Raw genomic sequence first — 23,362 nt, 5'->3', positions numbered from 1 at the left:
TTGCATTTATAATTCTGTTTTATATGGAAACCGTTCCATATCTCCTTGGTAGCTTTGCAGTATCCAGTGCTTCTGAGTATTCATTTATCATGTGGAGTGACTCAAATTAGCTGAAGACCACCAGCAGTAATGATGTTGACTCCAGAGGAGGTTGAGATGAGACATCCACTTGGCAGTTTTTGTTGAAGTTTGCTAATGTTTCAGCTTTAGCTTTTGCACTGATGAGGGACTTTTTCTATAACCATCATACTAGGGAACTGAGGGTATTGTCCTGCAGAACGTATGGACTTAAGCTGGCTGAATTTTATAAGCATTGGAGGTGTTTTTGTATAGTTGCACAGGTAACAAGTGACTTGCAATCCCTTGTTTTCCCTATGCAAGTCTTAGTCAGTTTGCAATGTAACTTGTTTCCAAGATGATTCCTCATTCTTCAATGAAGAATTTGTTTCAGATGTGAGGTTGCTAATATTTTTTCAAAAATGCCACTGCTGTGAACTCCACTGTAGCAGTTCATATACCTGGCCAAATGTAAGGTAGGACATGGGTGCAATGACAAAACCTGATTCTGTTGTATTGCTCAAATTGAGTATTGCAAGTCGGACTTATTTTCATTCCAAACCTATATTGCAATTCTGATCAGAGATAATGGGAACTGCAGATGCTGGAGAATCCAAGATAACAGTGTGAAGCTGGATGAACACAGCAGGCCAAGCAGCATCTCAGGAGCACAAAAGCTGACGTTTCAGGCCTAGACCCTTCAGGAAACTGTTCACATCTGCTTCATCAATTGAATTATATGCAAATATTGTGCATGCCAAATCCCTCTACTTTTATCACAGTAGATTGAGTTCAGAAGAAAAGTTCAGCTGTGTGGTTGATTGAACTCCAAGATATGAGTTTCTAGGAACATGCAGCATCCTGAGACGTAAGTTTCAGTTTGCTGTTTACACACAAATAACATTAAATTAAGCACAGATCTTTTTATGCGAATCCAGTGAACCACATAGATGATCATTCTACCTGACTGGTATTTTCTAGTAAGCTGCATTGCTTTTGGCCTCCAATGTGGGTGCAGCTTGAGTTGAAAGTATTTTGAACTATGGACCTTCCAATTTTTCAGCAATTGGCACATTGTGAAAACCTAATATACGTTCCTTGAATACAAGGCCCTTCTCAATTGCTAGTGGGTTTGCTGAGCATTGGCCAAAATCCATTATTGTAAATGTTTTTAAGTTCACTTAGATTGGTTAGTTGCTTTATTTCAGTAGTTTTATTATCCAGAACAGAAGTATTTTGCCAGGTTTATTTAACAAGCTCAAGTTTGACTTGTTTAAAGAATAGGTTTAGTTTATAATAAGTGGAAAAACTGGTTCACAACAAAGCTATATAGCAGAATAAAACTGTCCTTAATCACAAACACATTCACAGCACAAACTAGACAATGTGCTTCTACGGAGGTGACATTTTTTAAAAAAAAACCCTCCTGTGAGTTGTGCATAAAATTGGCTAACTTCTGATGAATTGCCAAGATTCCTTCTGAGATTGAATTGTAACCACTATAGAGCGATGGAAGTAGTTCCATTTGGATGGAAAGCCAGGGAGAATTAAGCCTTTGAATGGAAATTGAGCTTTCAGGGTTTACAAGATAGTTAGAATTACTGATATTTTGGAACATACTCAGGTTCCCAAAAGTCTTATCATTGGGAGAGCTACCTCTACAGCTTATTCTAATGTCTATTAGCTATTCAGAAAGGAGAAAGTCTTAATGAAATTTGCAGTATTTACACTGCATGAAGTAACTTGGAAAACAAAGCAACTGCTGTCGTGTTGTAGGCAACCTTTAGAGCATAGGCCCCAACTTTTCCAAATCAAGTTTGTCCAGCAACTAAAGCCATAAACCAAATCTCCTCTGTCAAAAGCTTTGTTTGTCTCCTTTTAAAAGTTAATTCACATTTCAGTAATTAGATGAGTCACAACTCGCGTGACACATTGCATTTCCCCTGCAGCATAGGAGATTGAGGGTGAACTTTGTAGGAGTTTATATAAAAAAACGTAAGGAGCATATTGGGTGAATAGCCAAGGTCCTTTTCTCCACGGTAGGAGAGTCCAAAACCAGATGGCATAGGTGTAAGGTGAGAGGAAAGATTTAGAAGGGGCAACTTCGTTTTTGCACAAGAGAGTGGTGTGTATATGGAATGAGCTGTCAGAGAAAGTGGTAGAAGCAGGTACGATTACAATATTTAAAACGTTTAACAGATATATGGAAAGGAAACGTGTAGAGGGAAATGAGCCAAGTATAGGCAAATGGAACTAGTTCAGAAACCTGGTTGGCATGGACCAATTGAGTTGAAGGTCCTGTTTCTGTGCTATACACCTCTTTCCAAGAAATAAACTGCTTTCAGTGTTCAGTTTGGCTATGAAGTCTGCATTGATTGTAATTGGGCAACAGTTTTAGAATAACTGCACAATTCTGGAATTTGAGTTAGTGAAGAGATTTAACGCAAACTTTAATTTGCGACCAGGTAGAATTAATTACCAAATCTAGTTTAATAAATTTGTTCCTATGTTCATTCTCCACATTCTTATCCTAGAGCGCGCTCTCTGACTGCAGTAGAAATTGCTCTTACCTTTTTAAAAACCATTGTATTCCTTGTTCATCCTTGACTATTGTCCAATATAAGGATGTAAATTTCTTGTACGTTTTGTGGTTATTTGTACACTGATGATTCAAGCTAAGTTTTCCAATGGCCAAACGAGCAGAAGGCCAGGTAAATCTAAATCTCCTTGCTGTGCTGATCTCTCTCTGTCATGCCATGTCATCTATCTAATCATCTAATATTTGCAAACCAGTGCAGTTGCATTTGCAAAGGCTGGAGTGAAACATAAACATTGGCATGGGATAGTTGAGCTAAGTTGAACCAGCAATATGCTCTGGCTACAAGAGCAAGTCAGCAGCTTGATGATCTTAAGGTGAGTGACTCACTACCTGACTGCCCAAAGCAAGTCAGGAGTGTGCTTGAAGAACTTTCCATTGACCTGAATGAGTGCAGCTGCAACAATACTCAAGAACCTAGACACTGTCCAGGACAAAGTATACGGCTTGACTAGCACCCATCTTGGCATGTTATCTCCCTCCAGTGTTTTTGGGAGGCAATGCCCTAATGGTATTATCATTGGACTAATAATCTAGAAACCCAGATTCACATCCTGCATGCCATAATAGAATTTAATTCAATAAAAATTTGGAATAAAGAGCCTAATGATGGTCATAAAGCCATTGTTGACTGTCAGGAAAAGCTGATTCAGTAAAGCCCTTCAGGGAAGGAAGCTATTGTCCTTTCCTTGTCTGGCCTATGTGACTGCAGACCCCCAGCAGTATGGTTGACTCTTAACTGTCCTATAGGCAATTAGGGATGGGTAGTTAATGCAATTCCATCCAGCATTGCCTAAATCCCACAAATGAAAAGATTAAAACCTTAATTCCCTCTATCACTGATGCACAAGCTGCATCTAAAAGATGCACTGCACTCTAGGCTCCTCCAACACCACTTTCTATAAACTGATGATCTTTACCATCTAGAAAGTCAAGGGCAGCAGATGCACGGAAGCACCACCATCTGCAAGTTCCCTTCTAAAATGCATACCATCCTGCCTTGGAAATATATTATCACCTTTAGTGTTGGGTTGGAATCTTAGAAATCCTGTTCAGTAGCATTACGGGTGTCCCTCCACAGTGAAGGTCCTAGTAGTTAAAGAAGACAGATCACCAGCAGCATCTCTAGTATTTAGGGATGGGCAATAAGTAATTCCCACATCCTGTGAATGATTAAAATAAAACAATAGCCTGTACTGTGGAGCTTCAAAATCAATATTTGTCTTGTGCCTTTTTCTTTGAACTGTACACTTCTGCATCCATAAAAATTTCTTACAAATAAAATTCCCTCTTAACTCTGTCACCCTCAAGGATGTGCTCTTGTCAAAACAACAACTGCAGATGTCATGGATACATCTAATTCTGTTTCTCTCTCCTCCCTCACCTGTAATCACACTTGAATCAACTAAGTTTATCATAACCTCTACTACCATTGTGATCAGAGAAGTCAGCACTTGGTTGCTGAAGTATTAATTGGGAAATAATAAAACTACATTAACATTCAGTACCTTTTCCAATTTCCAATGCAAATATCAATGGAACTCATCTTTAAAGAAAGGGTAGACTTGGCACAGAGCTTTGGCAACTTAAACCGTATTTTCAAACTGTTTTATTTAGCATTTGGAATGTAATACTTAAAAATGGACAGCCCCAGTTTTCAGGGTGGTGTTGCCTTGTCCAATGGATTATATCCATTCGAATACAGGTATTTTTTCTTCTTTTCAGGAGGTGCTGTTTTCGCTGTTATGCTTTATCAGTTTTTTATTTTAAATTCCTTCAGTGTACTTCTAGATATTTATTGTAAACAGCTAATTGGATATTTCTTTTGTGAACTCATAGAATTTATAGAATCATCACAGAATCCTTGCGGTGTGGAAACAGGCTGTTCGGCCCAGCCAGTCCACATCAAACCTCCAAAGCATCCCACCCAGACCCATCCCCTATAACCCACCTAATCTACACACCCCTGGGCAATTTGGCATGGCCAATCCACCTAGCCTGCACAACTTTGGACTGTGGGAGGAAACCCGCATAGACACGGGGAGAAGGTGCAAACTCCACAGAGTCACCTGAGGGTGGAATTGAACCTGAGTTTTCACGGAGGCAACAGTGCTAACCATTGAGCCACCGTGCTGCCCCCAAATGGTGTCCTGAATTGTATAGTGGTTCTATATTGATAATTTTGTAAAATGCAATCTAGTTGCAGATTTTATTGCTCCATGTAAATTAGTTCTTAGTAATGCCAAATTAATACTGATTCTCAACATTCAGTAAGGTACCACCTTCACCTAGTAACTAATTCAGTTTTCTTCTTCATGTCTTTAAGTTGCCTTCATTTGCCTCATCTTTATTCTGTTAAAAGTTGCTAAAAGACAACAGTCTGAAATCTACTGTCCATTAACTGTCCCATCAAAGTTTGTTTCGCTGTTTTTCTCATTAAAGTGATTGCAGTTTTCTGATGCAGTGTTGGGGGTGCATTTTGTTTCTGTTAAGTGCACTGAGTTTAACCAGATCATTCCATATGTTGGGCTGGAGTCATGGGTTGACTGAGATGCTATTTTTGCAACTAAAGCCAGGTCATGTGATTGTGTGCAACCAATTTATTTTCATAATGCACTGATGTTCAAAAGTTAAGCCTCCACCTGCAGTATTCAGAAAATATCCTCCTGAGGTATTTTTGAACAGGTGAGTGGTCAGTTTCTAAATACTTCAATTCTTGGTAGACTCATTACCTCAGGCAATTACATCTTTATTTAAATAATTTGCTAATGAAAATACAGGATTTCTCTTGATAAGAGCTGCCATAGACTTAATGGGTTAAGTGGCTCCCGTGCTGTACTGTCCAATGATTCTGAAATTGCTTACCTGCAGCGCGGATTTGTGATTGTCTCCCAGTAGTTATCCAGGTGGCACAATGCATTCCTTCTCTCTAGCTCTTGGATCGCTGCTATGGAGCATGTTGGATCATGTTGGAGATCGTTATTTTTCTCATTTATTATTATCATTGTGAAAAGACCTGTTTTATAAATTGCCTTCTGGAGCTGGAGTAAGAATTGTCCATGAAAACAACTTTTCGAAAAGAAAACTGTCCTCATGTTTAAATGGAAGCTGATGTGCTTATTTGGCCAATTAGCTGCTTCCTATTACACTACAGTTGTCAGATTTACCTTCAATGCATAATGTTGGTAAACGTTTGCATTAGACTTTAATATTGCAAGCAGCAACAGAGTGTTAGACCAGCATGGAAAGAGAAACCATCGCATCAATCCACTTTGAGTTAAGTTCTTTCATCAGCTTGCCAGTTCTAAAATTGAATTTTTCTTATTGTGTATTTTTAAGAATTTTCTTTTACATTTTTAGAAAGAGACGTGGAAAACATCGAGCAGAAGAGCGGGAATAGTATGTTTTTTGTTTTTCTTTCTGTTTTAGTTACCTCTCCCAAGATCTGTGACAATATTAACATCTTTTTCATTCACATGATCTCTGGGGTTGAGGTGATACTAATGTTTATTAAAATAAAATGGTGAGGGTGCTGCTGGTGTCTTAATTTCCTTTGGCATGTATAGTAAATGGACTCTGTCACTATAAAACAGCATCAAATCTCTCACTGCTCACTGTTTACTGCCCATGTGAGAAGCTGTAGTTAACTTTAAATTAATTAATCTAGCCAAACCTTAATATAAACTTGTTCTGAAGTACTTTGTTTGAACCAGTGAAGTTTTTCTTTCCTCCTGCCATGACCTACAACTAATTAGTACCTTCAACATTAGGGTATCCTATACAGTGATAACCACAGGTCAGCTGCTTGGAGATTGGCTGATGTTATACCACTATTTAAGAGAGGTGGTGAGGAAAAGCCAAGAGACTACAGACCTGCAAGCCTGACATCGGTGTGAAAGGTGTTGGAGAGAATCCTGAGGGACAGGATTTGTGTATTTGGAAAGGCAAGGACTGATCATGGAAATTGTGCCTCACGAACTTAATTAGGTTTTTGAAGAAGTAACAAAGAGGATTGAATAGACTGTTTAGCAAGATTAGATCACAAGGAATACAAGGAGAAGTAGCTATTCGGGTACAGAACTGGCACAAATGTAGAAGACAGAGGGTGGTGGAGGAGGGTTGCTTTTCAGACTGGAAGCCTGTGGCCGGCGGTGTGCTCCAGGGGTTGGTGCCGGGTCCACTGCTTTACATCATTTTATTTAAATGATCTGCATATGAATATATGAGGTATGGTTAATAGGTTTGGCAGTGTAGTAGACAGCAAACAAGGTTACCTCTGAGTACAGTAGGATCTTGATCAAATGGCTCAATAGGATAAGGAGTGGCAGATGGAGTTCAATTTAGATAAATGAGGTGCTGCCTTTTGGAAAGGTAAATCAGGGCAGGACTTGTACACTTAATGGTAAGGTCCTGGGGAGTGTAGCTGAACAAAGGGACCTTGGAGAGCAGGTTCATAGATCCTTGAAGGTGGATTAGATAGGATAGTGTAGGTGGTGTTCGGTATGCTTGCCTTTATTGGTCAGTGTATTGAGTATAGGAGTTGGACGTCATGCTGCTGTACAGGACATTGGTTCAGCCACTTTGGGGAATATTGTGTTCAATTTTGGTTTCCCTCCTATAGTAAGGATGTTGTGAAACCAGAAAGGATTCTGAAAAATGGTTTACAAAGATATTGCCTGGGTTGGAGGGTTTGAGCTATGGGGAGAGGCCGAATAGTCTGGGGCTATTTTCGCTGGAGCATCGGAGGCTGATAACCTTAGAGGTTTATAAAATCAAGAGGGGCATGGATAAGGTAAATAAGCAAGGTCTTCTCCCTCGGTGGGAAGAGTCCCAAACTTGAGGGCATAGATTTAAGGTGAGACAAAGATCTATAAGGGGCAACATTTTCATACATTCCATGCATGGAATCAGCTGCCAGAGGAAGTGATGGAGGCTGTTGCAGAAACGTTTCAAAGGCATTTAGATGGCTTTATGAATACAAAGGATTTGGAGGGATATGGGTCAAATGCTAGCAAATGGGACTAGATTTATATAGGATATCTGTTCGGTATAGATAAGTTGGACCAAAGGGTGTATTTCCATGCAGTATATCTCTGACTCTCAATAGAGTTAGGGAAGAAAGGCAACAAGTCTATTGTTGGATAATAAAATGTGAGGCTGGATGAACACAAAAGCTGACGTTTCGGGCCTAGACCCTTCATCAGAGAGGGGGATGGGGGGAGGGAACTGGAATAAATAGGGAGAGAGGGGGAGGCGGACCAAAGATGGAGAGTAAAGAAGATAGGTGGAGAGGGTGTGGGTGGGGAGGTAGGGAGGGGATAGGTCAGTCCAGGGAAGAAGGACAGGTCAAGGAGGTGGGATGAGGTTAGTAGGTAGCTGGGGGTGCGGCTTGGGGTGGGAGGAAGGGATGGGTGAGAGGAAGAACCGGTTAGGGAGGCAGAGACAGGTTGGACTGGTTTTGGGATGCAGTGGGTGGGGGGGGGAAGAGCTGGGCTGGTTGTGTGGTGCAGTGGGGGGAGGGGATGAACTGGTTCTTCCTCTCACCCATCCCTTCCTCCCACCCCAAGCCGCACTCCCAGCTACCTACTAACCTCATCCCACCTCCTTGACCTGTCCGTCTTCCCTGGACTGACCTATCCCCTCCCTACCTCCCCACCCACACCCTCTCCACCTATCTTCTTTACTCTCCATCTTCGGTCCGCCTCCCCCTCTCTCCCTATTTATTCCAGTTCCCTCCCCCCATCCCCCTCTCTGATGAAGGGTCTAGGCCCGAAACGTCAGCTTTTGTGCTCCTGAGATGCTGCTTGGCCTGCTGCGTTCATCCAGCCTCACATTTTATTATCTTGGAATCTCCAGCATCTGCAGTTCCCATTATCTCTGAAGTCTATTGTTGGGTGATTTGAGAAAATACTGAAGGTTTGGTTTGAGAAGATTAGGGGTTTTGAGCTTGTGGAATGAACTGAGAAGGTGCACAAAAGTTTTTAGGTTGTTTCTCACTTTCACCTGACATTATAACAGTTCGGAGTCTGATACTCCACTAACAAGCAACAATGCATAAAAAAGACGAATGTGCAACTCGGACGTGCAAGCCCAAATTAATGCACTTTCAAGACTGGAAGAGCCATTATAATTTGATCTTCAGTTTGGTACCTGCTGGAGAAATACCACGAACAAATAACCTTCGTATGGAGACTGTACAAATGGTGATTGAAAGAGGGGCACAGGAACTACACACTTGGCCAAAATGGGAGCCTAGGAAAAATGGAGTGTGAATTGTGCACCTTTCTCGCCCACTGTCTTCCTCTGCAGTTAATGCAGCTGGGACCACCATAGTCCATTGGGGCTCCTGAGTTATAACTTGAGCATCATTTGCTGACTGCTGGTATAAGCCAAACTTTACAAGCTCACCTTGTTCCAGTAATTTTATCACAGCAAAAATCTTGATTTATGGTTCTAATTTGAATTTGTTCTTGTAAAGGGGAAAGAATCCAGACTGAAGGCACTCACTGTTTTGGGATACATGACCACTAGTGCCATTCCAGAATGTTCCAGGGAGAAGTGACCTTTAAGAGGCAACAGTTATGGGGAAAGGATGGATACATAGACCTTGAGCAAAATTTTGAGGTTTTAAAATAAGCATTGGAAGGTGGAAGGAGTTCATAAATCGAAATGGAGAAAAATAAGCTGGGAAAGTTAGGGTTGACAACACGTATCAGGTGTGAGACTGGGGATGGTTTGGGCAGGAGCAGTAAGGATGAAAGGACAATTGATGCAGATACTATTGTCATTTAACTCTTTCTAGAATCTAATTTGGCTGTGCAGACATCACTAATGTGGTAATTTCTGTTGGCTTGAGGTTTATTTTAAATACACGAATAATTTTGCCTTTTTATGTAGCATATACCTTAAGCTTCTCACAAGGTGCATTTATTGCATGGTCAACCCTTCTATTGAAACAAAATCTTAATTGTTCTTAATCATCGATGTTCAGTTGGACTTTCCTGCAATTTAATGCTTCCGCAATGTGGTTTTATATAACAATCTCATTCATAGTTGGTAATAGTATTCAGCATCGGAAAAACCAACTACCCACTGCAATTGGTGGTATTCCCTATAAACTTGGTCAGATGTTTTATACTGACCTTCACTAGAAAGGATACAAGCAGCATCCTGGAAATTGTAAATCGGGAATTGAAAAGGTGGAAGAAACTGAAGAAAACTACAGTTACCAGGAAAATAATACAAGTAAACTATTGAAAATGCAAGTTGACAACACTATAGGTCTGATGGATTTCACCCTAGGGTCTTAAAATAATTAGATGTTAATGCTTTAATTTTAACTTTCCAAAACTCATTAGATTCAGGAAGGTTCCTTTTTAGGTTGGAAAAAAGCTAATGTAACCCTTTTTTAATTCAAAAAGGGGAGGCAGAAAGCAGGAGACTGCAGGTCAATTAGCTTAATTATCTATTGTGGAGAAAATGTTTATTGTTAAAGATGTTATTACAGGCTACTTGTAAATGTACAACATAATCAAGCAGAACCAATATGGTTTTATCAGAGAAATTGTTTACTTGATTTATTTGGCAATGTGTTCCGGACAGAGGGAATCCAGTGGATGTGTTATACTTAAATGTCCAGAAGGCTTTGGATAAGGTACCACATCAATGGTTATTGTGGAAAATAAAAACTCATGGTGTTAGGGGTAATTTATTAGCGAGGGACAAAAGATTGCCTGGCTAACAGGAAACGGAATAGCAATAAGTAGGTCTTTGAAGCTTGCCGTACATCATAAGCAGTGTGCTGCAAGATCCAATGCCAGGGCTTCAACACTTTTCATCCAAATCATTTCTGTAAATTGTAGGGAATTATGATCTGATTACACAGTAGGAAAGTGAGTTGAAAGAGAACATAAGGAGCCCACAAAGGTCCAGAGAGGTTGAGGCACAAATGGATGCAGTATGGGAAAGTATCAAATTGCCCATTTTGGCAGTTTTTATTTCAACAAAGGCGTTGCAATGGTGAGAGGTTGTGATGCCAAGAGATCTGGGTGTCAGTGCATGAATCAAAAGTTAGTGTGTCAGAACAGCAAGTAATCAGGAAAGCTAATAGTGTTATGTTTGTCTGGGGTATTGAATGCAAGAATAGGGTCACAATACCTCAAGTGCACAGGGTATTGGTGAGACAACATCTGGAGTGCAGTACTTTTTACTATACTTATGGAAGGCTGTTGATGCATTGAAAGCAGTTTGGAGAAGGTTGACTAGACTAATACTTGGAATGAGTAGATTGCCTTGAAGGGAGGCTACACCAGCTAATCCATTTTCTCTGGAGTATGGAAAAGTCAGGTGTCTTCATTGAAACGTGAGATTGAGGGAATTTGACAGGATGGATGTTGAAAGGAGAATTCCTTCAGGAGAATTTAAGACTAGGATCATAGCTGAAAAATAAATCACCTATTTAAGGCAGATAAGAATTCTTTTTCTGAATTTGTCTTTTTGGAATCACCTGCCTCAAAATGGCAGTGGATGCCAATTATTTAAATATTTTTTTTAAAGCAGAGATAGGTAGATTCTGGAGAGGAAAGGTTATCAGAAATATGCAGAAATGATCGTATTGAATGGTGGAGCATGCTTGAAGGGCTGAATGGCCTACAGTTCCTTTTTGTATGTTTGTATAAAAACCGAACAGAACATTTTGTATCATTCAGTGATGTTTTATTTAGTACACTGTTTATTTCAGATGAAAACACAATTCCATTAGTATCAGCTAAGCGTTGCCGTTGCTTCAGTTTCAGAACTTGCCAGTGTTTAATATTAACGGACATCAACTGAATGGTCATGGCCAGAGAACCCAGTCATGTATTCACTGTGGCATGGGAAGTGGCGATATTCTGGTGAAATTAAGACAGAACACGAGCCTGTGGTGTGTACTGAGTAGTCTGAAATTCATTATGCTATAGGCTGAACTAACCAGGGTTTAATGCAAATAGTAGTCGTGTAGAATAGTTAGGATGATTTAAGATTCCCTTAGGTATAAGCAAATTGCCCTGATTATTGACACTTTGAAATGCAGAATTTGATTATTTTGGTAGTCCCAACTGAACATCTGCTTTTCATTTCTCTACCTGTTGACAGTGGTTTTCAAAGGTCCTTGGCTCTGAGAATTTTAACCCTATCTAACCTCTCTTCTCTTCCCTCAAGTTGCACGTGATGCCCGCTGATGAACTACTAGAGGTGGTGGTGATTGGCAACATTATTCTATGATTAACGTGGCATTATCTTGTATGTCAGCAGGCCTTATGTACCTGGTATCATCTTAGTGCAACAAAAGAGAACTGACATTTCCATTCCATCCAGCTGGATGTCCAGTTACTGGGCGATTGAGACTTCTTTGTATTTACTGTGCAAGGATATTTTAGTGCTGAAATGTAACAACAATGGAAAGAGAATGTCATTTATATCAAATTCACAAAGCATTTTGCACCTTTAATTGTACTCAGTCACTGTAGACGAACATTGTGGCTGATTTCCACTCTGCCTAATGAGTCTCAAAGCAATTGACTGAAATTGTTTTTTGCTTTTGAAGGAGGCATGTTGATCAGAGTGCATCAAGTGACCTATTCTATGAATTGTCCCCACAGGATCTCATTTTTGGTGATATTTGAAAGTTGAGCATTATTTTTGACATTTTTAAGGATATTTTTGAAAGAGGAAAGTTTCAGTTGTTTGATCAGGTTTTAGAACCTTTTTTGGTGAATTTTCTAAAAGTTTTAGCTTGTTCTGTTTGTACTATTATTTAACAATCTCAACCTGATGGTTAAATGCACCAAGGTAAGAGTAATGTACGTACTTTCAAATAAGCTCATGTTTTATAAAAATAAAATCAATTTTTAAAATTGAAAACCTCAGCAAAATTTTGGAAAGAAAAATGATTTAAGCATTTGTACAGTTGAATATGGTATATTTCACTGCCTCTATCCCCTCCTACCCTCCTTCTCATCTCTCTCCCACGGAATGTTGCTCAGACATATGTTTGTATCTTATGGGTAGTTTGACAACGTACCTTGTGTCTGGGTGATAAGGAGACTGCTCAAAACCAGGAATGTAGTTCTGTTCATCACCATAAATGAAAGTGCTTCTTAACAGATTTGTTTTATTGGGCTTAGCCGTAATTAAATACACTTATTCACTCATAGGGCTGAGCTGTTGATTGGCCAGCATTTAGTGCCCATCCCTAGTTGTCCTTGAATCGCTGCAATCCAGCCGTAGGCAGACCCACAATGCTGTTAAGGAGGGAATTCCAGGATACTGACTCAGTGACAGTGAAGGAATTTACAGAAGGAAATGTTGGCAATTATGGCAAAATCAGAATGGAAAATTTAGACCTCTCCCATTCTTATCTCCCTAATCTTAACATAGAACAGTACAGCACAGAATAGGCCCTTCAGCCCACAATGTTGTGCCGACCATTGATCCTCATGTATGCACCCTCAAATTTCTGTGACCATATACATGTCCAGCAGTCTCTTAAATGACCCCAATGACCTTGCTTCCACAACTGCTGCTGGCAACGCATTCCATGCTCTCTCAACTCTCTGCGTAAAGAGAGTTTAAATAGTCGTGGCTAAAGAAGACATTAGATTAGATTCCCTACAGTGTGGAAACAGGCCTTTCGGCCCAACAAGTCCACACTGCCCCTTGGAGCATCCCACACACCCCTGAACACTACGGACAACTTAGCATGGCTGATCCACCTAGCCTGCACATCTTTGGACTGTGGAAGGAAACAGGAGCACCCGGAGGAAACCCACGCAAACACTGGGAGAATGTGCAAACTCCACACAGACAGTTACCCGAGGGTGGAATTGAACCTGGGTCTCTGGCACTGTGAGGCTGCAGTGCTAACCACTGAGCCACCATACTGACGTGATCTCCTCCTATATTACTGATGGTGATGCTAATGATTGACATTAAATAATACCTGGTCTAATACTGTTGAAATTAGTGTCCCCCAATTTGGAACTTTTTACCCAAGGACCAGTCTTAACCTTATCTAAAACTATCCTAAAACTTAGAGAATTATGGCCACTTCCCAAAATGTTCCTCCGCTGACACTTCGATTACTTGGCAAGGCTCTCTCCACATTACAAGGTCTGGTATGGCCTCTTCCTTTAGTTGGTCTGTCGACATCTTGTTTCCAGTTAGATCTGAACTTTTCAAAAAAAGACAATTTGTATCAAAAAATCTAGGTATTGCCAAATTGTCAAGTATATTTCTATTTGCTTGGCTGTTAAGCATACCAGGTAAATAAATTGAGATGGTAAGAGTTCAGTGGCAAAGTAAAGACAAATTACTGTAGAATTGCTGCTCAGAAATAGATTAAAACAATTTGAAATAGTCCTTTTTGAATATGAATGTCAAAGTAGCAAGGTCAGCATCTTTGAGGCCTGCTGCACAGTACTTTTTAATGCCACTTTCATGTCAAACTAATTAACATTAGTCAAGTGACTGTGTGCTGGTAGTGGCCTGTTAGAAACCTTTATCATCCTCCTCCTTCAGTGTGGCTTCGGCGCTGGATTCAGAAAACCATGACCGATACGAACGTCTTACGTCAGTGTCAAGCTCAGTTGACTACGATCAGCGAGACAATGTGAGTAATTTTACTTCTCCGTTAGAGAGATTGACTGACAAGAAATACACACACACTATCTGTTGTTAATTACGTCTCAAAATTAATTGTTTTCCGTATCAACTTGCAATTATATCACGTCTCTAACATGAAACATCCCAAGATGGTTCACTGGTGTTTAACCAGGTGTGAGATTAAATACTTGGCTCAAATTTTGATTTTACGAAGACAGTGCACATATGGAAGCAAATTTGAAACCAAAGGAGGAGATACTTCACAATATTTGCAATAGCAGCAATATTTCCCAAGTAGGGAAGTTTAGAACTAGAGGTATATTTTTAAGGTGAGGGGGAAAAAGATTTATAAAGGGCATGAGGGGCAAGTTTATTTTTATTTTGAAAAGAGTAGCTCGTGCAGAATGAACAGCCAGAAGTTTTTGTTTAACTTATTCATTTTTGTGGGATGTGGGTGTCACTGGCTGGCCAACATTCATTGCTCATCCCTACTTGCCCTTGAGGTGGTGGCAGTGAGCTGCCGCCTTGAACTGCTGCGGGGTGACCCACAATGCCATGAAGGAGGGAATTCCGGGATTTTGATCCAGTGATAAGTGGAGGAATGGCAATATAATTCCAATTCAAGATGGTAGTGGCTTGGAGGGAATCATTTTAAGGCGGTGGTGTTCCCACGTGTTTGCTGCTCTTGTCCTATTTGAAAGTAGTCATGCCTTTGGCAAGTGTTGTCTGAGGATCTTTGAATTTCTGCAGTGCATCTTGTAGATAGTACACCAGTGCTGCTACGGAGAATTGCTGGTAGAGGGAGAGGATGGTTGTGGATGTGGTGCCAGTCAAGCAGAATGCTTTGAACTGGATAGTATCACGATTCTTCAGTGTTGGGGCTGCACTCATCCAGGCAAGTGGGGAGTATTCCATCACATTCCTGACTTTCTACAGAGTTAGTAAGAATTGCCAATGCTGGAGAACCTGAGATAACAAGGTTTAGAGCTGGATGAACACAGCATGCCAAGGAACATCAGAGGAGCAGGAGGGCTGACATTTTGGCAGTCAGCTTTCCTGCTCCTCTGCTGCATGGTCTGCAGTGTTCATCCAGCTCTAAACCTTGTTATCTCACATTCCTGTCTTGTGCCTTGTAGATGATGGACAAGCTTTGGGGAGTCAGGAGGTAAGTTAGTCACAGCAATATGCCGAGCTTCAGGCCTGCTCTGTTGCCTTTGTATTAGTGTCCAGTTGAGTTTTTGGACCATGATCAAAGCCCAGAATGCCTCATTGGTTATGGTCATAGCCTGACAGTTGTGCAGCGCAAATGTTACTGGTCAGTGTTGGCCCAAGCCAGATATTGTCCAGATCTTGTTGCATTTGGACACGCTGCTTCAGTGTTTGGCGAGTTGCGAATGGTACTGAAGATTGCACAATCATCAATGATCATCCACACTTCTGACTATGGTGGAGGGAAAGTCATTTGAAGCAGCTGAAGATGGTTGGCCCGAGTATGCTATCCTGTGGAACTAGTACAGAGACTTCCTGAAGCTGAGATAACTGACCTCCAACAACCGCAACCATCTTGTGTGTCAGGTATGACTCCAACCACTGGAGACTTTGCCCCCATACCCATTGATTCCAGTTTTGCGAGGGCTCCTTGATGCCACACTCTGTCGAATGCAGCTTTGGTGTCAAGGGTTGTCACACTCTCCCTATCAGGAATTCCGCTATAACAAAGAGTAGAACTGGATGAACACAGCAGGCCAAGCAGCATCTTGGGAGCACAAAAGCTCTTGTCCATGTTTGAACCAAGGCTGTAATGAGGTCAGGAGCTGAATGGCCCTGGCGGAACTCAAACTGGGTGTCACTGAGCAAGTTATTGCTGAGCAGGTGCTGCTTGATAGCACTGTTTATGACACCTCCCAGCGCTTTACTGATGATCGAGAGTAGACTGATGGGATGGTAATTGGCCGGTTTGGATTTGTCCTGCATACTTGAGCATTTTTCCACGTTGGGTAGATGCCAGTGTTGTAACTGTATTGGAAAAGCTTGGCAAGGTAAGCAGTGGGTTCTGGAGCACAGTTTTCTAGTACTAATGCTGGAATGTTGTCAGGGCCTGTAGCCTTTTGCGGCTTCCAGTGCCTCCAACTGATTCTTGATTATAGAATAATACAGTGCAGAACAGGCCCTTCAGCCCTCGAAATTGCGCCAACCTGTGAACTAATCTTCAGCCCATCCCCCTACACTATCCCATCATCCATATACTTACCCAAGGACTGTTTAAATGCCCCTAATGTGGCTGAGTTAATTACATTTGGCAGGCAGGGCATTCTACGCCCTTACTACTGAGTAAAGAACCTGCCTCTGACATCTGTCTTATATCTATCACCCCTCAATTTATAGTTATGCCCCCTTGTACAAGCTGATGTCCTCATCCTCGGAAAAAGACTCTCGCTGTCCACCCTATCTAATCCCCTGAGCATCTTGTAATGTCTCTATTAAATCCCCTCGAAGCTGCCTTCTCTCCAATGAGAACAGATCCAAGCCCCTCAGCCTTTCTTCGTAAGGCCTTCGCTCCAGACCAGGCAACATCTTGCTAAATCTCCTCTGCACCTTTTTTCCAATGCTTCCACATCCATCCTGTAAGGGGGCAACCAGAACTATACGCAGTATTCCAAGTGAGGCCGCACTAGCATTTTGTCTGGTTGCAGCATGACATCACGGCTCTGGAACTCAATCCCTCTACCAATAAAATCTAACACACCGTAAGCTGCCTTAACAGCACTATCAACCTGGGTGGCAACTTTCAGGGATCTATGTACATGGACACCAAGATCCCTCTGCACATCCACACTACCAAGAATCTTTCCATTGACCCAGTATTCTGCCTTCCTATTATTCTTCCCAAAGTGAATCACCTCACATTTACCCGCATTGAACTCCATTTGCCACCTTTCAGCCCAATTCTGCAGTTTATTTAAGTCTCCCTGCAACATTCTTCCACACTGTCCACCACTCCACTGACTTTAGTGTCATCTGCAAACTTACTGACCCCATCCACCTATGCTTGCATCCAAGTCATTTATAAAAATGACACAGTAGTGGTCCCAAAACAGATCCTTGTGGCACACCACTAGTAACCAGACTCCAGGCTGAATATTTTCCACCAACCACCACTTGTTGCCTTCTTACAGAAAGCCAGTTTCTAATCCAAACTGCTAAATCACCCTCAATCCCATGCCTTCTCATTTTCTCCAATAGTCTATCATGTGAAACCTTATCCAAGGCTTTACCGAAGTCCATGTACATCACGCCACCTCCCCTAAACTCATCCACATGCTTGGCCACCTTCTCAAAAAAACTCAGATTTATGAGACATGACCTGCCCTTGACAAATCATGACTATCACCAATCAAATTGTTGCTTGCTAGATGATCATAAATCCTATTTCTTAAATGTCCAAAACTTTTCCAACAACAGTCATAGAACATTACAGCACAGTACAGGCCCTTCGGCCCTCAATGTTGTGCCGACCTGTCGTACCGATCTCAAGCCCATCTAACCTACACTATTCCATGTACGTCCATATGCTTATCCAATGACTACTTAAATGTACCTAAAGTTGGTGAATCTACTACCGTTGCAGGCAAAGCGTTCCATTCCCTTACTACTCTTTGAGTAAAGAAACTACCTCTGACATCTGTCCTATATCTTTCACCCCTCAATTTAAAGCTATGCCCCCTCATGCTCGCCGTCACCATCCTAGGAAAAAGGCTCTCCCTATCCACTCTATCTAACCCTCTGATTATTTTGTTTCAATTAAGTCACCTGTCAACCACCTTCTCTCTCATGAAAACAGCCTCAAGTCCCTCAGCCTTTCCTCGTAAGACCTTCCCTCCATACCAGGCAACATCCTAGTAAATCTCCTCTGCATCCTTTCCAAAGCTTCCACATCCTTACAATGCGGTGACCAGAACTGTACACAATGCTCCAAGTGCGGCCGCACCAGAGTTTTGTACAGCTGCAGCATAACCTCTTGGTTCCGGAACTCGATCCCTCTATTAATAAAAGCTAAAACACTGTATGCCTTCTTAACAACCCTGTCAACCTGGGTGGCAACTTTCAAGGATCTGTGTACATGGACACCGAGATCTCTCTGCTCATCGACCCTACTAAGAATCTTACCATTAGCCCTGTACTTTGCCTTCTGGTTACCCCTACCAAAGTGCATTACCTCACACTTGGCTGCATTAAACTCCATTTGCCACCTCTCAGCCCAGCTCTGCAGCTTGTCTCTGTCTCTCTGCAACCTACAGCATCCTTCGTCACTATCCACAACTCCACCGACCTTAGTGTCGTCTGCAAATTTACTAACCCATCCTTCTACGCCCTCATCCAGGTCATTTATAAAAATGACAAACAGCAGTGGACCCAACACCGACCCTTGCGGTACACCACTAGGAACTGGTCTCCAGGATGAACATTTCCCATCAACTAACACCCTCTGTCTTCTTTCAGCAAGCCAAATTCCGATCCAAACTGCGATATCTCCCTCAATTCCATTCCTCCACATTTTGTACAATAGCCTATTGTGGGGAACCTTATCGAACGCCTTGCTGAAATCCATATACACCACATCAAGCGGTTTACTCTCATCTACCTGTTTGGTCACCTTCTCAAAGAACTCAAGAAGGTTTGTGAGGCATGACCTTCCCTTCACAAAACCGTGCTGACTGTCCCTAATCAATTTATTCTTTTCTAGATGATTATAAATCCTATCCCTTTTATAACCTTTTCCAACACTTTACCAACAACTGAGGGTAAGGCTCACTGGTCTATAATTACCAGGGTTGTCTCTACTCCCCTCTTGAACAGGGGAACCACATTTGCTGTCCTCCAGTCATCTGGCACTATTCCTGTAGACAATGACGAGTTAAAGATCAATGCCAAAGGCTCGGCAATCTCTCCCACCCCCCCCCCCGGCTTCCCAGGGGATCCGAGGATAAATCCTATCCGGCCCAGGGGACTTATCTATCTTCACCCTCTGAAGGATTTCTAATACCTCTTCCTTGTGAACCTCAATCCCACCTAATCTAGTAGCCTGTATCTGTGTTCTCCTCGACAACATTGTTTTCTAGAGTGAACACTGTAGAAAAATATTAATTTAGCGCTTCCCCTATCTCATCTGACTCCACACACAACTTACCACTACTATCCTTGATTGGGCCTAATCTTTCTTTTGTCATTCTTTTATTCCTTAAATACCTATAGAAAGCCTTAGGGTTTACCCTGATCCTATCCGCCAACAACTTCTCATGTCTCCTCCTGGCTCTTCTGAGCTCTCTTTCGGTCTTTCCTGGCTACCTCGTAGCCCTCAAGTGCCCTAACTGAGCCTTCACATCTCATCTTAACATAAGCCGCCTTCTTCCTCTTGACCAGAGATTCCACCTCTTTCGTAAACCACGGCTCCCGCACTCTACAGCTTCCTCCCTGCCTGACAGGTACATACTTATCTAGGACACACAGGAGCTTTTCCTTGAATAAGCTCCGCATTTCTAATGTGCCCATCCCCTGCAGTTTCCTTCCCCATCCTATGCTCCCTAAATCTTGCCTAATCTCATTGTAATTGCCTTTCCCCCAGCTATAACTCTTGCCCAGTGGTATACACCTATCCCTTTCCATCACTAAAGTAAACATAACAGAATTGTGATCGCTAGCACTAAAGTGCTCACCTACTTCCAAATCTAACACCTGGCCAGGCTCATTACCCAGTACCAAATCTAATGTGACTCTGCCCCTTGTTGGCTGATCGACATACTGTGTCAGGAAGCCCTCCTGCACACACTGGACAAAAACTGACCCATTTATAGTGTTCCCAGTCAATATTTGGAAAGTTGAAGTCCCCCATGACAACTACCCTGTGTCTCTCACTCCTATCAAGAATCATCTTTGCTATCCTTTCCTCTACATCTCTGGAACTACTCGGAGGCCTATAGAAAACTCCCAACAGGGTGACCTCTCCTTTCCTGTTTCTAACCTCAGCCCATACTACCTCAGTTGACGAGTCCCCAAACATCCTTTCTGCAACTGTAATACTGTCCTTGACCAACAATGCCAACCTCCACCCCTTTTACCATCTTCTCTGTTCTTACTGAAACATCTAAATCCCAGAACCTGCAACAACCATTCCTGTCCCTGCTCTATCCATGTCTCTGAAATGGCCACAACATCGAAGTCCCAGGTACTAACCCATGCTGCAAGCTCACCCACCTTATTCCAGACGCTCCTGGTATTGAAGTAGACACCCTTCAAACCAACTTCTTGCTTGCCAGTGCCGTCTTGCTTCTCCGAAACTTTATTTCGGACCTCCCTACACTCAACCTTTTCTATAGTCGAACTACAATTTTGGTGCCCATCTCCCTGCTGAATTAGTTTAAACCCACCCGAACAGCCTTAGCAAATTTCTCCCCCAGGATATCAGTACCCCTCTTGTTCAGGTGAAGACCATCTTGCTTGTAGAGGTCCCACCTACTCCAGAAAGAGCCCCAATTATCCAAGAATCCAAAACCCTCCCTGTGCACCATCCCTGTAGCCACGTGTTCAACCCCTCGCCTTCCCGCCCTCCTCCCCCCCGCCACCCTCCTCGCCCTCGCCCTCCGCCTCGCCACGGGCAACAAACCAGAGACAACAGCTCTGTTCGTCCTAGCTCTCAGCTTCCATCCTAGCTCCCTGAATTTCTGCCTCAAATCCCCATCTCTCTGGCACCAACGACATAGGTAGGAAATGTGGACCTCGACTTGGGGCTGCTCCCCCTCCCCCTTAAGGATCCCAAAAACATGATCAGAGACATCGTGCACCCTGGCACCTGGGAGGCAACACACCAACCGTGAGTTTCTCTCGTCCCCACGGAACCTCCTATCTGTCCCCCTAACTATGGAGTCCCCAATGACTAATGCTCTGCTCCTCTTCCTCCTTCCCTTCTGAGCAGCAGGGACAGACTCTGTGCCAGAGACCTGTGCCCCACTGCTCTCCCCTGGTCAGTCGTCGCCCCCAACAGTATCCAAAATGGTATACTTATTGTTGAGGGGAATGGCCACAGGGGATCCCTGCACTGCCTGCCGGTTCCCTTTCCGTCCCCTGACTGTAACCCATCTGCCTTTCTCCTGTACTTGAGGAGTGACTACCTCCCTGTAACTCCTCTCAATAACCCCCTCTGCCTCCTGAATGACCCGAAGTTCATCCAGCTCCAGCTCCAGTTCCCTAACGCGGTTTTCAAGGAGCTGGAGTTGGGTGCACTTCCTGCAGATGTAGCCAGCAGGGACACTAGTGGTGACCCTTACCTCCCACATTCTGCAGGAGGAACATTCAACAGCCCTGACTTCCGTTCCCATTATTCTAAATTCCCAAGATTTAAAAAATAAAGAATAAACAATAAACTTGTTACCTTACCAATCAGGCACACAGAACCTGTTTTTTTGGTTAGAGGAGGAGGATGGGTGGGAGACACTGCCCGGGTAGTGTTTCGGGTAACGCAACCACACAAATATTACCTCACTCATTCACCAGTCTCATGTCGGCTCCTGCTCAGCATACGTCCCCCTATTCACGAGGTAAGCTTTTTAAAGTTTCAAAAACAGTGACTCACCGGTTTCCTGACAGGCCCCTGCTCCAAGCTCCTGCTCGCGCTGCTGCTCAACCAGAAATGGAAGGCACTGACACTTGAGGAAAGTCGTAAGGCTCACAGGTCTATAATTACCTGGGTCGTCTTTACTGCCCTTCTTGAACAAGGGCACAACATTTGTAATCCTCCAGTCCCCTCTTACTAAACCTGTAGGCAATCAGGACTCAAAAATCAAGGCCAAAGGCTCCGCCGCCACCTCCCTAGCTTCCCAGAGAATCCTCGGAAAAATCCCATCCGGCCTAGGGGATTTATCTACCTTCACACCTTCTAGAATTGATAACACCTCCTTACTAACCTCCAATCCTTTCAATTCTAGTAACCCATAACTCAATCTTCTCCTCTACAATATTCTCCTTTTCCTGAGTGAAAACAGATGAGAAATATTCATTTAGCACCTCCGATCTGCACAGGGTCCACACACAACTTCCCACTTCTGTATTTGTCTGGCCCTATTCCTACCCTAGTCATCCTCTTATTCCTCAAATACCTATAGAAAGCTTTAGGGTTCTCCTTTGTTCTACCTGCTAATGTCTGCTCATGTCCCCTCCTTGCTCCTCTTAACCCCCTTCAAATCCTTCCTAGCTAATCTGTAACTCTCCATTGCCTCATCTGAACCATCTCGTCTCCTCATCACAATAAGCCTCCCTCTTCCGCTTAACAAGAGATACAATTTCTTTAGTAAACCACAGTTCCCTTACCTTATCACTTCCTCCCTGCCTGACAGGGACATACCTGTCAATGACACAAATATCTGTTCCTTAAACCAGCTTGACATTTCGATTGGCCCATCCCCTGCATTTTGCTAACCCATTCTATGCCTCCTAAGTCTTGCCTATTTGCATTATAATTCCCCTTCCCCATCTATAACTCCTGCCCTGTGGCATGTTCCTATCCCTTTCCATCACTAAACTAAACATAACTGAATTATGGTCACTGTCTCCAAAGTGCTCACCTGCCACTAAATCAAACGCCTGGCTTGGTTCATTACCAAGTACCAGATCCAATGTGGTCTCCCCTCTTGTCAGCTCTTCTACATACTGAGTCAGAAACCGCCCTGCACACGTTGGACAAAAACTGATCCTTCCGACATACTAGAGTTATAGCATTTCCAGTCGATGTTAGGGAAATTGAAGTCTCCCATAATGGCCACCCTGTTCCTTTCACTCCTGCCCAGAATCGTTTTGCCAATCCTCTCCTCCACATCCCTGGAACTTTGTGGAGGCCTAAATTTAAAAAAAACTCCCAGCAGTGTAACCTCTCCCTTCCTGTTTCTGACCTCAGCCCATACCACCTCAGACAGGTCCTCGTCAAAAGTTCTTTCAGCCACTGTTATACTGTCCTTGACTAACAAAGCCACACCTCCACTTCTTTTACCACCTTCCCTGATCTTAATGAAAGATCTA

At 42.7% G+C, this 23,362-nt stretch overlaps 1 protein-coding gene across 5 annotated transcripts in view; it reads left to right on the top strand.

Moving 5' to 3' along the window:
* The window catches only part of LOC125452287 (CSC1-like protein 2), a 215,780-nt gene that overhangs the window by 95,518 nt on the left and 96,900 nt on the right, over positions 1-23,362 (top strand). For 4 of the 5 annotated variants that reach the window (XM_048530516.2, XM_048530519.2, XM_048530515.2 and 1 more), the window contains 2 exons: positions 6,014-6,052; positions 14,213-14,303. In XM_048530516.2, the coding sequence (XP_048386473.1) occupies positions 6,014-6,052; positions 14,213-14,303 (130 nt within the window). The remainder of the gene's footprint in view (positions 1-6,013; positions 6,053-14,212; positions 14,304-23,362) is intronic. The other variant, XM_048530518.2, reaches the window with a different exon arrangement.

The sequence above is a fragment of the Stegostoma tigrinum genome, chromosome 4, assembly GCF_030684315.1.
Source record: "Stegostoma tigrinum isolate sSteTig4 chromosome 4, sSteTig4.hap1, whole genome shotgun sequence".
Taxonomy (NCBI): Eukaryota; Metazoa; Chordata; class Chondrichthyes; order Orectolobiformes; family Stegostomatidae; genus Stegostoma; species Stegostoma tigrinum.
This window is presented reverse-complemented; position numbering and strand designations above follow the sequence as displayed.